The sequence below is a fragment of the Salvelinus fontinalis genome, chromosome 31, assembly GCF_029448725.1.
Source record: "Salvelinus fontinalis isolate EN_2023a chromosome 31, ASM2944872v1, whole genome shotgun sequence".
In the NCBI taxonomy this organism is placed as follows: Eukaryota; Metazoa; Chordata; class Actinopteri; order Salmoniformes; family Salmonidae; genus Salvelinus; species Salvelinus fontinalis.
In genome coordinates this window covers 18,181,711-18,194,813 of record NC_074695.1, presented here as the reverse complement: position 1 = coordinate 18,194,813, position 13,103 = coordinate 18,181,711, and the positions used below count along the sequence as shown (strand labels likewise).

The following is a 13,103-nucleotide window of genomic DNA, read 5'->3' as shown; positions in this document are numbered from 1 at the left end:
GCCATGTCATGTGATTTTCAGACCAATAGCGGCGTGGAAGTGGCATTGACGCTCCAGACTAAGGTGACGTCAGCGCGGTCAAGTTGTTAAGCAAAGAGATTTTTGCACGGTGAAAGGGCGCCACCTAGCGGAGAGATTTAGGGGGGAATGCCACGGGAGGAAGGAACAAAGGGGTGGAGAAAATATTTTGCAATCAGTTACGTGAGTATAGCCGAAATTAAATATAGTTCGATAAGTAATCGTTAAGATAGGCTAACATAAAAACAAGACCGCGCAAATAATTCGATAAATCTGAATATTTCTTGGAAGTGTAAATGCCACTATAGGAAAGTCACTTCGTTCTGGTATTCGTCAATACATTAAGATAATCCAGCCCCACTCTCGGGTAGGCCTAGACTTGTTAGGCAAACTGATTTTCATAAGAGGTAGACTTTGCATTAACCTAACCTATACAATCAAATAACTGTAGCTAGTCGTTGTTGCACCAGCAGTTGCATAAGAACGTTTGTTCGATTAAAATCTATTTAAAATGTTAACCAATGTGAGTATTCCAAAGTGTATCTTTGTCTTTAATTACTTTAGCAGCCCTGTTTTTCTAGAGCATTTTATGGTAGTGCTATTCCTTGTATGTATACTCCTAGTAGTCCCAGTAATGCCTAAGCATGTGTAGGTGTTTTTTTATGACCAAAAGCAAGAACATTCAATCAAATATGGTCTCTATGATCCATCTACAATTTATCATGAGGATATAAAGAATGGGTGGTGGCAAAATCTTTTTCTTTACGTTTAAAATTATATAAAGGATTATTATAGTTCTGGCCCTTTCTTTTCCACTCCTGGTCCTTTCTTTTCCACTCCAACTCGTTTGTAATTCGTGTGTAATATTTAATTCATATAAATGCAGGGTGATATCAAACTGAGGGAGAAAAATGTACATGTATGCCACGTGTAAATTGTTAATTGAAGACAAAGGACCAGAACTTTTTTAGACAAATATCAAGTGTACATGTAGGCTATTAAGCAGACATGTGTGTAGGTTTTTTAATTTAGTACTAATTGAAGCTTCGACTCAGACATTCTTAAATCCATTGCGAATATATATGTTGCTACATATATAATATCGTTTATATCCATTCTTAGAAAAAAAAATCTGGATAGAACCAAAAACGGTTCTATGCTTGCTTCATATATGGCACCCCTTAAGGATCAATATATCACCAAAATTGGGTTCCCAAAGGTTCTATATCGATTAATTCCATTAAAGAACCCTATATGGAACCCGAAGGTTCTATGTGGAACCAGTTTTGGTGCAGTGAAGAAGAAGCCCTGGGTTTTGTATAGAGCCTTTAGGGGTGCCATATATGAAGCAAGCAATATAACCTTTTTGCTTCTACCCAGAACCTTTTTCACAGAGTGTACGGTACATTCTATAGTTTGCCCATGAAAATAACGTTCTAGCATTTAAGACGTTGCATAACGATCATCTTGTTTTCCAGTAAGGGCTCTAGTTCATATTTTCTGATATTGATAAACCAAGGCGAAAGTAACATTTTATTTTTGAATTCGTGTTTTTTGTATTCCTATTCACATATTGTTTTGAAGTTCAAATGTAAGAGGACGAGTTAAAACATCCTATATGCTGGACGGTTTGCATGTTATTAGATTATTGTGTTTCCTTATTTTGAATCACCTTCACAGTGTGAGTCAACACCAGAATCAAAAAGATGCGCATAGTAGGAAGGAAGGCCTATGAAAATGGCTATTCATAAGGAATATGTCTAGTGTTTTGTTGTTTTATACTCGAATATATATCCTCAACACGATTGATATTCCCATTACTAAGGTAGTACAGTGACATCGACAAACAGTAGGCTACCAGGTTTAGCAACTACTGCCAAACAATGCAGGGCCCCTTGTGTGATCAATGTTGATATTGCTCTTGTGTTGGCTATGACGCTTTATAATGAAAGGGGCAATCCAACCTCTTTTTTTTCATTTCATTTCACCACGAGCAATGATAAGTAGGGATTATCAGACTTTGCACGTCTTGTATTTTAAACTGATGCAAAAATGTACGAATGGTTACTAGGCCTATGTCTCATTTGAATTGGAACATAGAAGGAAACGTGTCCGTGAATTTCGAGGTTGTTTAAGTCTGGCCCATAGGCCCACGACTTCTTCTGTTCCTTAAGTCTAATTCAGATAACACCAGAGCAATTTCAGTTGCATAGCAAAAAGTTCAAACGAACCGGATGAAAAAGGTTTAAATATTGACAATTAGAGACGCTTTGATTAATTTCGAAGCAAATAACAAATAGTCTAGCTAATAGCCTAACAGAAATTCATGTACATTATTCATGTTTATGTATATTGAATGGTGTGATGCCAAGCCCATTTTCACCTAAAATAAATAATATTAGCTAAATGCTGTGGCCTATTTCAAATAGGAAGATTAGGCTAATACATATAGGCTGTGGAGAATGCAGATATTTATCTACCAACCACTAAACGCTAGAAGTAATACCAGACTGTTTTGATTGGTTTCCTCACCTGTCCATCATTTCATCATCTTGTTAGAAATGGAATCCAGGGCTCCATTCAATCAGATCCGCTTTAGCCAACATTTGAATAGGGGTTGTTTAGGCGTTGTCCGAGGTGGAACTGCGTTAGAGCTATCAAATCCACAAGCGGCTCCTGGCAAATCCATGCGGCCTTGTTTACAAGTTGGAACCCTGGAATGTGAGATGTAATCTACAACTCCATTGGGATGATAGAAACCTTCATTATTTCGTTTAATGAATTTCCATTTGAGCGTCATTATTTCTATAACGCCTACACTTTCTCATTCTGAACTTCTAACGCGAGTGAGGTGGGTGTGGCTTCGATACAATGATCACAAGAGCAGCTGCTCACCGTTTTGACAGCTCCAACGCAGCTACACCTCCAAAACCACCAAAACATCTGCTATGCAGGTGTCTGCTATCACCGGTTAGCGCTTGATCTGATTGAATCTAGGCCTCACAGTCTTCCATTCTAAAGCTAGAATTCAATTTTTGTATTTATATGTCTCAGAAAAAGTTAACAATATCTAACACTGAAATTTACAATAAAAATTATGTTTTTGTCCATGCATGCTCTTCAATGACATGTAGCTTGTAGGCTGAACGCTATTTTTGTGTGTCTTGATTTCGTTCTGAACATTACCCACACACAAGCAACTACATGTAAAACAATGTTTAATTTTTAGAGTAAGTTTAGTGCACCAACATAGTATAATTGAACACATGTATGAAATAAAAGGGATATTATGTTTATGATCTTACAATTTCCATTAAAACCACTTTTCTTGTTTTCAAATACATGGACCCTGGAGTATGGCTATAGAGACTTAGAGGACTCATCTTTGAATCTGTGCCACCTGTGACAGCATGAGCACCATCGAGGCTATCTCTATTTTGAAGTAGTCAATTTTCTTCATGACTATTTCTTATCCCTCCTGATGACCCAGTTGGACATGACTCCAATGGGGAGCCCATCCTGATATGGCCTTTTAGCCACTAGAGGCCTCTATCATTCTCTATGGGTATGGCATTCAATTATTTTCTATAAAATGAAAAAGTATTCTCAAATGGGGTTTTATTGTTTTGTGATAGAGAGATAATGTTAAATGCTGCTGTAATGTCACCTTTAGGAGGCTATTAAGTTTGCAAACTGAAACCAGCATCCTGAAATCATGACATTCATATGTGTAACACCGATGTCATAACCTTGAGTGAAAACGCAGAATGCGTGTGTGTGAGTTGTACCTTTCTCTATCTACTTCGAAATTTGGCGTTTGAAGAACATTGATGAACGTCTAATTCTGACGTGAGAATATGAGAGCTTGTAGCTACCCTGCTATCTCTCTGTGTGTGTCTGTGTGTGTATGCCCGCTTACCAGTCATATTATCTAAATTAAGAGAAGGATGAATTCTGTAATTGGCCTACATTGAAGATTCAGACCCAATTGCATTATTCCCGGAGACGCAGATACCTTTAACGGGTCATTTGGAGTTTGATTAGCTGGGTTAAAACCCCACCTAGAATCTGGGTCATTCCATAATATAAATATGAACTGTACTTATCATAACATTTCTCATACAACAGTAATTGGTCAATAAACAATGTATTTATTCAGCTATAAGCCCAATAATAAAACGTATCGTCATAATCTGAATGTTTTACTACATGTGAATCACTATAGCTTTGTAGGCAATGTGTGTCTATTTGCCCCTGTTTTTTGCAATGTGTGTTTGAGGGGGTGAATTGTGTCGATTGGGATGCCTATAGGTGTAAATGTTTTCTTTGTGTTTTTTTAATGTTCTTTTGTGCACATATGGATCTTTACGCACGTATGTATCGGCCTACTTAAGCGTGCGTGCACACACAGACGTAGGGGAATGTTTAATTTGCTCGTACGTATGTCCTCTCCATTCGTTATATTACTAAATAGTTGTTGATTTGTATTTAGTATAAAATAAGCACAGGCACATTTATGTTTTACGTCTTTAAACTTTATTCAGTCTACTAATATATGTACCATCATGCCGAGTAAAGAAAACAGACAGGCTACTCACATTCAGGATTACGCATATGCCGCCCATCCCCTTGCCATGTCGCGCATATGGAGACGGAGAGACGCCAAAACTAGTTTGCATTGCAGGCCGCCATGACCGCCATGATATATCTTTCCAATTTGATGTAACGAGGTTGAGCTCCTTGCAAGCAGACGTCCACACCCTGTGAATGTGAGAATGTATGGTTGAGGCATGTAGCTTCTTAAAGACAATTATAAATCAAAGGTGGTAATCGGAAAGCACACATTGATATTATATTACATTCCAATATGGTTACGACCACACAAGGGACCACAGGTTAGTTTCTTCGACGTAGGCTACTGTATATCTACAGCTTTGGGCTTTCATCACATAGGGGGAAGGTAAGCCACCTATGTACGTATAGGCGTATGTACATTGGAAAGCACTATGGCGAGAACTCATTGCAAAACAAATGTTAAATTGCAATTTGTATCCAAATGGCCCTTTTTCATTTTTGATGTAATCTATTTTTTGGTTGTAAGCACCCGTTCATTTGTTTATGCAAGAGGATATATGTTGAGTGCGTTATCTCCCTTCACGTAAGAACTCATTGCAGAATTATTTTCAATATCTAGGCCTATAACAAGCTACTCTCTGAGGAACTTGATAGCGCGGGCTTGTGCTTTCAAAACACTGCGCTCCTATTATAAACCACGTTTTTTATTTATTTTTAAATATTTAACCTTTATTTAACTAGGCAAGTCAGTTAAGAACAAATTCTTATTTACAATGACGGCCTACCAAAAGGCAAAATACCTCCTGATGGGAGGGAGGCTGGGATTTAAAAAAATAATTACAAAAAATAATAATTATATATATATATATACCTAAAGAGATACCTAAGACAACAACATAGCAAGGCAGCAAAACATTGCAAAACAGCATGGTAGCAACACAACAGGACAACAACATGGTAGCAAAACAACATGGTAGCAAAACAACATGGTAGCAGTACTAATTTGGGAGACAACGGTTATTATTGTACAGACGTTTACATAAAACGTCTGTGTAAATCAATAGCAGCACACATTTGACAAGCATCGCGTGTGAGAAAAGGTTCGTGTGTAATGTGGAGGTAGGCCCAGCATGGTAACACATTATTTCTTGAACATTCCCCTTTAATCTGACACACACAAAAGTCCTGACATAGCACCTGACTAAAATGTGGAGAAAATGATTGAGCACAAACATAATTTCAAGAAATCCACGTTTAATTACAACGACACGTAATTTAGACAGTGTATTTATCCTTCCCAACTGAAAACATGTATGGATAAGATAAAGGAATGTTAAAAACATCAAAGAAATTAAATAGGCCTTCAGTACTCACAAAACACATAAACCATAACAATGACACATACATGGAGTCAAAAACATACATTCTAATTATTTGAGCGGTACCTAAAATGACATACAATCCATTCAAATAACCATTAGCTACTATCACTTCGAAAAGAGTCATTAAAGATTTCGCTATTCGTTAGGTTAGTTCCTTTTCAACCTTATTGAATCACCTGCCATGTAGTTGCTCTTACGAAATGCCATTCTTCAGGCCGTCTCATTGCATTCGTCTGTGACAGACCCGCCATTTTCCTTCCTAATAGCCAAGCGCCCAACGGGGTCAGCTCAACTGAACCAACCGCCGGCTGCATAGTATCCTCTCTCTCGTTGTCTCTCAGGATCAATCACGGTCACCACATTAAAACTATAAGACAACCAAAACAAAATAAAATGTAATTCAATATCGAAGATTCCATGTAGGCCTACATTTTAATGACGTATGAATAAAAACATCCATCAAAAGAATAACACGATGTTTCTAATGTCCTATAACTTTATAAAGCCTATTGAAGGAAAGGAAACAAAACATTGCTCTCCCATTGTGCGACCAACACATTCCGGGGTGAATTCTGGCCCCCTGTGGTCGATAGGCAGTTTGAGGAGCCTCGAGCCTCTGCAGTTAGAGGACGGAGAATACGTGTGGCAAAGTAATCCAACAAATTACCGACGTCATCGTCCCAGAGCCAAGGTTGGTGGGTGTGACAAGTGAAGTCTTCTAGCCTTGATCTCTGCCTTCTAGCATCTCCCTCCTCATCCCCTGTCACAACCAACACCCCCCTCTTCCGCCCTCAGCTTCATTTTGGAGGGTGAGTGGGTAGTGTGTTACATAGAACAGACAAACACACACACAAAGAGAGAGAGAGAGAGATAACAAAATTGAATGGAATTCTGCATCCTTCTCAAAGAAGAACATAACCCAAATGCATTATCTATACATTATTTTCCACAAGAAACGATGGAAATATACAATAGGTATTAAAGCTCATGCCAACATGTTATAAAACTTCTCATGCGTGAAAACGTATACATTTTACAGGGACAATAAAGTGTATTTACTGGGCGTGCTAAAGCTGGAAAAGTTACCTGCTGTAGTTTAATGGCATGGGTCAAAGTTGGACTCTCTACACATTCCTTTTTCTGTTCCCACTCACTCCCATTGGTCGATACCCCTCCTGCACAGATTTCCGGGCAAAAGGGGCTCCTTGATTCCACTTTATTGCAGCGGGTTAGAGGTGAAAGCCTTGACATTATTGAAGTTCAAAGACTACTTTTAATTATAAATTGTAGTTAATACATACACGTGCAATCTTCCATAGACATATGCTATGTGAGCACGCGGGCGCAGGCACGTAGGCCTACCTACACACACAAAATCTATCAAATCAGTCACACACCAGTAATGTCCTCGATATTTATAGATATGCACATACACCTACCACCATTGACTTGGAATTCCAAGATTTAATTTTAGGGGTCCGTTTTTATCAGAAATGTCTGTCTCATATGGCTAGTGTTCGCGTGTGTGTGTGTGTGTGTGTGTGTGTGTGTGTGTGTGTGTGTGTGTGTGTGTGTGTGTGTGTGTGTGTGTGTGTGTGTGTGTGTGTGTGTGTGTGTGTGTGTGTGTGTGTGTGTGTGTGTGTGTGTGTCTAATGTGCAGTCGTATGTGCACAACACCGGCCCGAGGTCAGGTTGAACAGTGTAGTTGTCAAGTTTTTTTGTTCCGACAGCCAGTCTTACTTGTTTACTATTTACTGCGGAAGTGAGCACCATTCCCCACGAACAGACGGTGCAATTAAGAGCAAAAATGTCAATTTAGTGCCTTTGTCTTTATGGCAGTGTCTAGACTGCAAGAGTGGCGATTCCATTTAGTGGGCACTAAAGAAGGATCCCGTACCTCTTTCTTTCTCTTCGTATCTGAAATGTAGCCTAGTTTGCATGTTGTTGTTTGTGTCTAACCCTGTGTATGCTTGCAAAAGCTCAAATATGCGCTCCTATATGCACTCCTAAACTCACTCAACTTTTTTGTCAGAAAATGTTTGCGTAAAAAGGGAAGGCCTATTCCTAGATGACAATAGTTGATATATATAAATACCACGAGAAATACCCCACTAACAAGATAACCATTCAGGATAGAAACCCCCACTCAAATCCTTTAGAATTACCATCAGATAGACTTAATGGTAAAAAATAAAACCTAAGACTCAAATGCAGTCAGAGGTTTTGGCAATACTTTTTCAACCATTGGCTACCACTCTTAATCAATTCCCTTTAAAAATGACCAGAAGATAGCCATGGTCAATAATAGAAATCTATGACAAAATCCACCAGAGTCTGTTTGTTGTCTATATGTCTGTTTATTTCGTAGGTATCTTTATATTAATGATACACAGGCACAGCTCCATATTTTCCTCCTCCTCTTCCATAGCCAAACACCGAGCATAAAGCAAATAATTTAAAGGAGCGTTAACATTAAAGCTTTTAAAGTACACTGCTTGCTTGGGCGGTGTAAAGAAAATAGCAGCACGGAAAGGGGGTGGGAAATTAAAAATGAAATCATATTTACAATACGAATGCACATAGTTGCATAGTCTGTACAAGGGAAAACATTATTACAAATTGTACACGTCACTGTTCTCAATGGCAAAAATGAAGCCTGTAAATACTATTTTGTGTTCAATAGTCTAGTCGAAAAGAGAATCGTGGTTTCATGGTAGGCTACACATAGGCAATACATATACCTATACAACGACCAGAGGGAAGGGACATTTTTAAATATCCAATACAGGCCTATCATTGCTTCCAAATTGTGATGTAACATTTAATATTCAACAAATAATATACTTGTGAAATGCACAAGTAAATACACAGAATTAAAATTCGTGGTAAATACATGGAAATTCATATTAACTACGGCATATCAATGATTATTATATCACCTGTAGGCCTATATCTGAAATAGAAATTATTCTGTGCACGAAGGCTACAGGAAAATGGCGGCTTATTACGCATACATAGAGAAACCCCATATGTTGGGAATAGAAATAACCCCATCATAACATTTAGTTGTTCAACATGGCTGCTGATCTGGGCTACTTTTTGTAACTTGAACTTTGTTTATTACTGGTGATAAGAATTCACTGAGAAAAGAGTGTCATTGACCTTTGACTATAATCATTAGGCCTATGCTTTAACACTCCTCACATGTTCACAATAGAGGGTTTCCAGAAAAATATTGCAAACGATCTCTGCTTAATTTCTTTTCTTTCATTCTTCGATTCTGAAACCAGATTTTAACCTGTCGGTCGGTGAGGTTCAGCATCCGGGAAAGCTGCAGCCGTTTCTCTTTATTGATGTAAACGTTAAAGAAGAACTCCCGCTCCAATTCTCGAATCTGGAATTTGGAGTATGGACATCTCTTCTTCCTCGTGCGAGGAGTACCTGGGGTAATCAAACAGGAAGGACATGATCAGCGAAAGTTTCAAGGAATAGTTTGTCATTCACGCACGGATATTCACATGAAGTTAAAGTAGCCTAGCCAACAGTATTAACATCAACATAAAGTACGTAGGCTCTTTCTGTGAATACACTATTCAGGTATTTCTAGAAGCATTAATTTAATGGTACCAATTCTGTCAACATCCAACACTGCACGTAATAGATCAAATCAATCAGCCATAAAGACTGTTAAATTATCCCACGCACTCAAAGTGCAAAGAATATCAACTTACAGCCTCTAAGTATGTGTTTATTTATTACAAATATACAATAACAAAATGTATATGGCTGCAGTTTGCGGGGCATTCCCATGGAATTCAACTATACATTTGCACACTCCTTCATGGTTGTTTGAAATGGACATGTTTATATTAGATATTAATCCTCTTGTAAAGCTAAAATGGCTCTCAAAATGGCAATACATCAGAGTTGTGGTCAAAATCTCATGAAAAAGACAAAGTAGAACGACATAAAACATCTCTACAGTTATACTCTGATTGTGCAACATCAGGCTACACAAACAGACGCCAATGTGTGTGTGTGTGTGTGTGTTTGTATAAATCACTGCAAATTCAGACATAGATATCTCAGGGCTAACCGAATGGAAAGGGGTTCTCAGTTCAAACTGACCACAATTTACGCATACCCTAATTCATAACTAAATTCAATACACATAGATGTAGCATTGATGCTAACAGAATGTAGCTATATAGACTGTGTATACAGAATGTGTTTTCATACTCAGTGTTGGGGAAGCTACTTTGAAAATATAGTTTACCAAGCTATCAATTACTTCACACTGGAAGAACTTAAGATACACTAAAACTACCCTTAAGAAACATATAGTTACCTTAACTGAAGTAACTTTGAAAAAGTAATTCGCATCATGCAAACTACTTCGTGAAAAAGTATCATACCTTAATCTGACTACAAATGACAAGAACAGGTCACTCTGGAGTTAGATGTTAACATAATGTGTAATTTAGCTTATTTAACCCCAAAACTATGTTTCAAGGGAAAATCCGGCAAGATATCAAAGGACATTACCGAAACAGATAAAGGATATTACCGAGACAGATAAAGGACATTACCGAGACTGATGTCTGATGCCGAAAAAGAAAGGAAATTCTTGCCTACTTTACCCATAATTTATTTTAGCCAAAAAAGTCGTGTGTAGTTCCAGCAGTTAGCTACACCGCTACATGGTAAAACAGTAATAAACTACTGAAAACAGTACCAAGATTTGAATTTATTTCAACGACCAAAGTTACAGCAAATTTGATTGAAATTACTAGTTGAACTAGCCCACATGTAGTTCGCTACTCCCCAGCACTGTTCATACTGAGGTACAGAGCTTGAATTGCAGACACAAGCATGGTCCAGATATGGACACAAACACATAACCGAGTCTCTACGACCAATTCAATTTGTCTCCAGATACATATAAATAGCCTAGATTGATACTTATGGAGCCTGTCATATGGTCAATAGCTGAATTAAGAATACTAGTTTGCCTCCATGTGTACAAGGCTAATAATCTCCCAGCATCTTTTAGTGGGGTTAGTTTGCATGCAAGCTGCTAAAAGAAAATTAACAAGATACCAAAAGCAATGTTCTGCCAAATTGGTTTTTACTCACGACAGACCAAGGAGAAAATCCCTTAAAATTCCCAACGCAAGTTCATGATCAAAGTTAGCATTTGTCACAATAGCGCGCTCTTAAAATTTCACGGACTCTAAGATAGAAGCGTCTGTGTATAACATGCTTTTTTTCAAAGCACTTTCCCATCGTAAAAAGTATTCTCGTTGTAAGAAAGAGCTTTGTAGGTTATAATAAAATCCTTTGAATGCTTATAAAACTCCACATAAAATCTGACCGACAAAACACTCGGCTAGTCCCTTAACCTTTCCCCATTTACAGCTTCGGTACCTACTCGAGTGGCTGTTCTTGCTGGCACTGCCGTCCTTCGTGGCTGAAGAAGTACACGAGCCCGAATGTGTATGTTCCTCCTCATCCTCTGGGTCCTTGTCCTGGTCTGGGGCGCCCAGTAGAGCCGCTGGCTGCTGGGACTCTGTTTCCAGTTTACTAGCCTCGCTCTTATGTAAACAATTCTCTGCTGACTGATTGTCCGCGCCGCAGTATGCGGTCTCAAAAAAGCGGTCGAAACCTTGAGGGAGGACGTTGTTTTTCCCCACGCCGGGGTAGAACCCTGTGGAGGAATGGTTGGAGCTGGGATGGTGGTGGTGGTGGTGGTGATGACTGTACACACTCTCGTTCGTTTTCATAAGCATTTCTGTCATGGTGGATGACGGAAGACAGTCCCTGTGCACCAGATCCTCTCCAGAGTAGCATGATGCATAATTGCTTCTATGGTGCCATTTACTAGAAGGGTCCAATCCATAGGAAACTTCCCGTACCGGCTGCACTTGAGGCAGATTTGAGGAATATGGGTAGGTTATCTGCCGCGACGAGGCCTGTGGAAGAAACGTAGAGACGGCGGAAAATTCGGGGACGTAGTAGGTGCAGTTCGGGAGGTAGATGTTTGAGGCGCAGCCCGTTCTGTCCCCAAACTCGGATGTCCGGTCTTTGCGCGTCTGGGGGCAGAAGTTTCCCAGATTCACCGAGTTAAACATCTTTCCCCCGTACTCCGTACTATAGAAAGATGTTTTGGATTCGAACTGCAGAAGGGGAAAATTTAGGAAGGCAAGATGACGCGCAATCCGTCTAAGTCGCCAAAGACACGTGATCGAAAGTAGATATTGTCATATATCAATTTGGAACACTTGGATGTGTAGTAGTTCACTTAGGTAAGATCTAGGAGGTTCAAACGATTCATTTAAACACCACAGGAGCACTAAGAAAACCAGTAACATAATCCTGTTTGTTGGCTTAGGTTATGGCAATTATAAAGATAAGCTTGAGTATGAGGCTATTTATGTATAAGAGTGGGCTAGGGTAGCATAGTTTAGCATGTGATATAGCAGACTAAATTTGATTTTGAATTCTACAGGTAAGACCTTACTATTATTATGACTATTATGATTATTATTACTACTACTACTACTATAGCATAGTTTACTACATGTTGTATATCGTACAATAGCATATAGCCTACTGGTAGACAGCAGAATTTACTCTCACACATTGTAATGTATGACTAAACACTACCAACAAAGTGTACCGAGATCACTGCGAAGTTAAAACAAATCCATGCTTTACAATGAGACCAAGATTCCAACACCACACTCGAAGCGCCCTGTTTTGAAAAGTGTGTTTTCACACATAGCCTAGCAGGCTTTATGCGATTATAGGTAAATATCTCTCGTGAATCTATGACTAACCTCTCTGAAACTGCTCCTGATCAAGGCAATGATTGTGACTGTTTTTGATTGATATAGATGTTGTCTTGCTTAAAATATTGCAGTTTTGAAACGTGGGGTATTTTTCATCTAAACCAGTTTTATAGCCAATATTTACATTTTTAACAGCCACTAAACAGACTAACATTTCCCTATAAGGAAAAAAAAACACTAAAACTCAATGTTCAAAATAAACATGTTTGAATACGCATTTGGCTACATTCACGTGCTTGAGGGACATTTTTCTATTTAGTTTTTCTCGGGATGGTAT

At 38.7% G+C, this 13,103-nt stretch overlaps 1 protein-coding gene across 1 annotated transcript; it reads right to left on the bottom strand.

Annotated features, from left to right (window-relative positions):
• Positions 1-8,369: 8,369 nt before the first annotated feature.
• LOC129829359 (homeobox protein Hox-C11a) lies at positions 8,370-12,477 on the bottom strand. The gene is made up of 2 exons (XM_055891028.1): positions 11,407-12,477; positions 8,370-9,416 (listed from the first exon to the last, which is right to left on the bottom strand). Exons 1-2 carry the CDS (start codon positions 12,104-12,106, stop codon positions 9,184-9,186), a joined length of 933 nt encoding a protein of 310 aa, XP_055747003.1. The 5' UTR covers positions 12,107-12,477; the 3' UTR covers positions 8,370-9,183.
• Between the last annotated feature and the right edge of the window lie 626 nt (positions 12,478-13,103).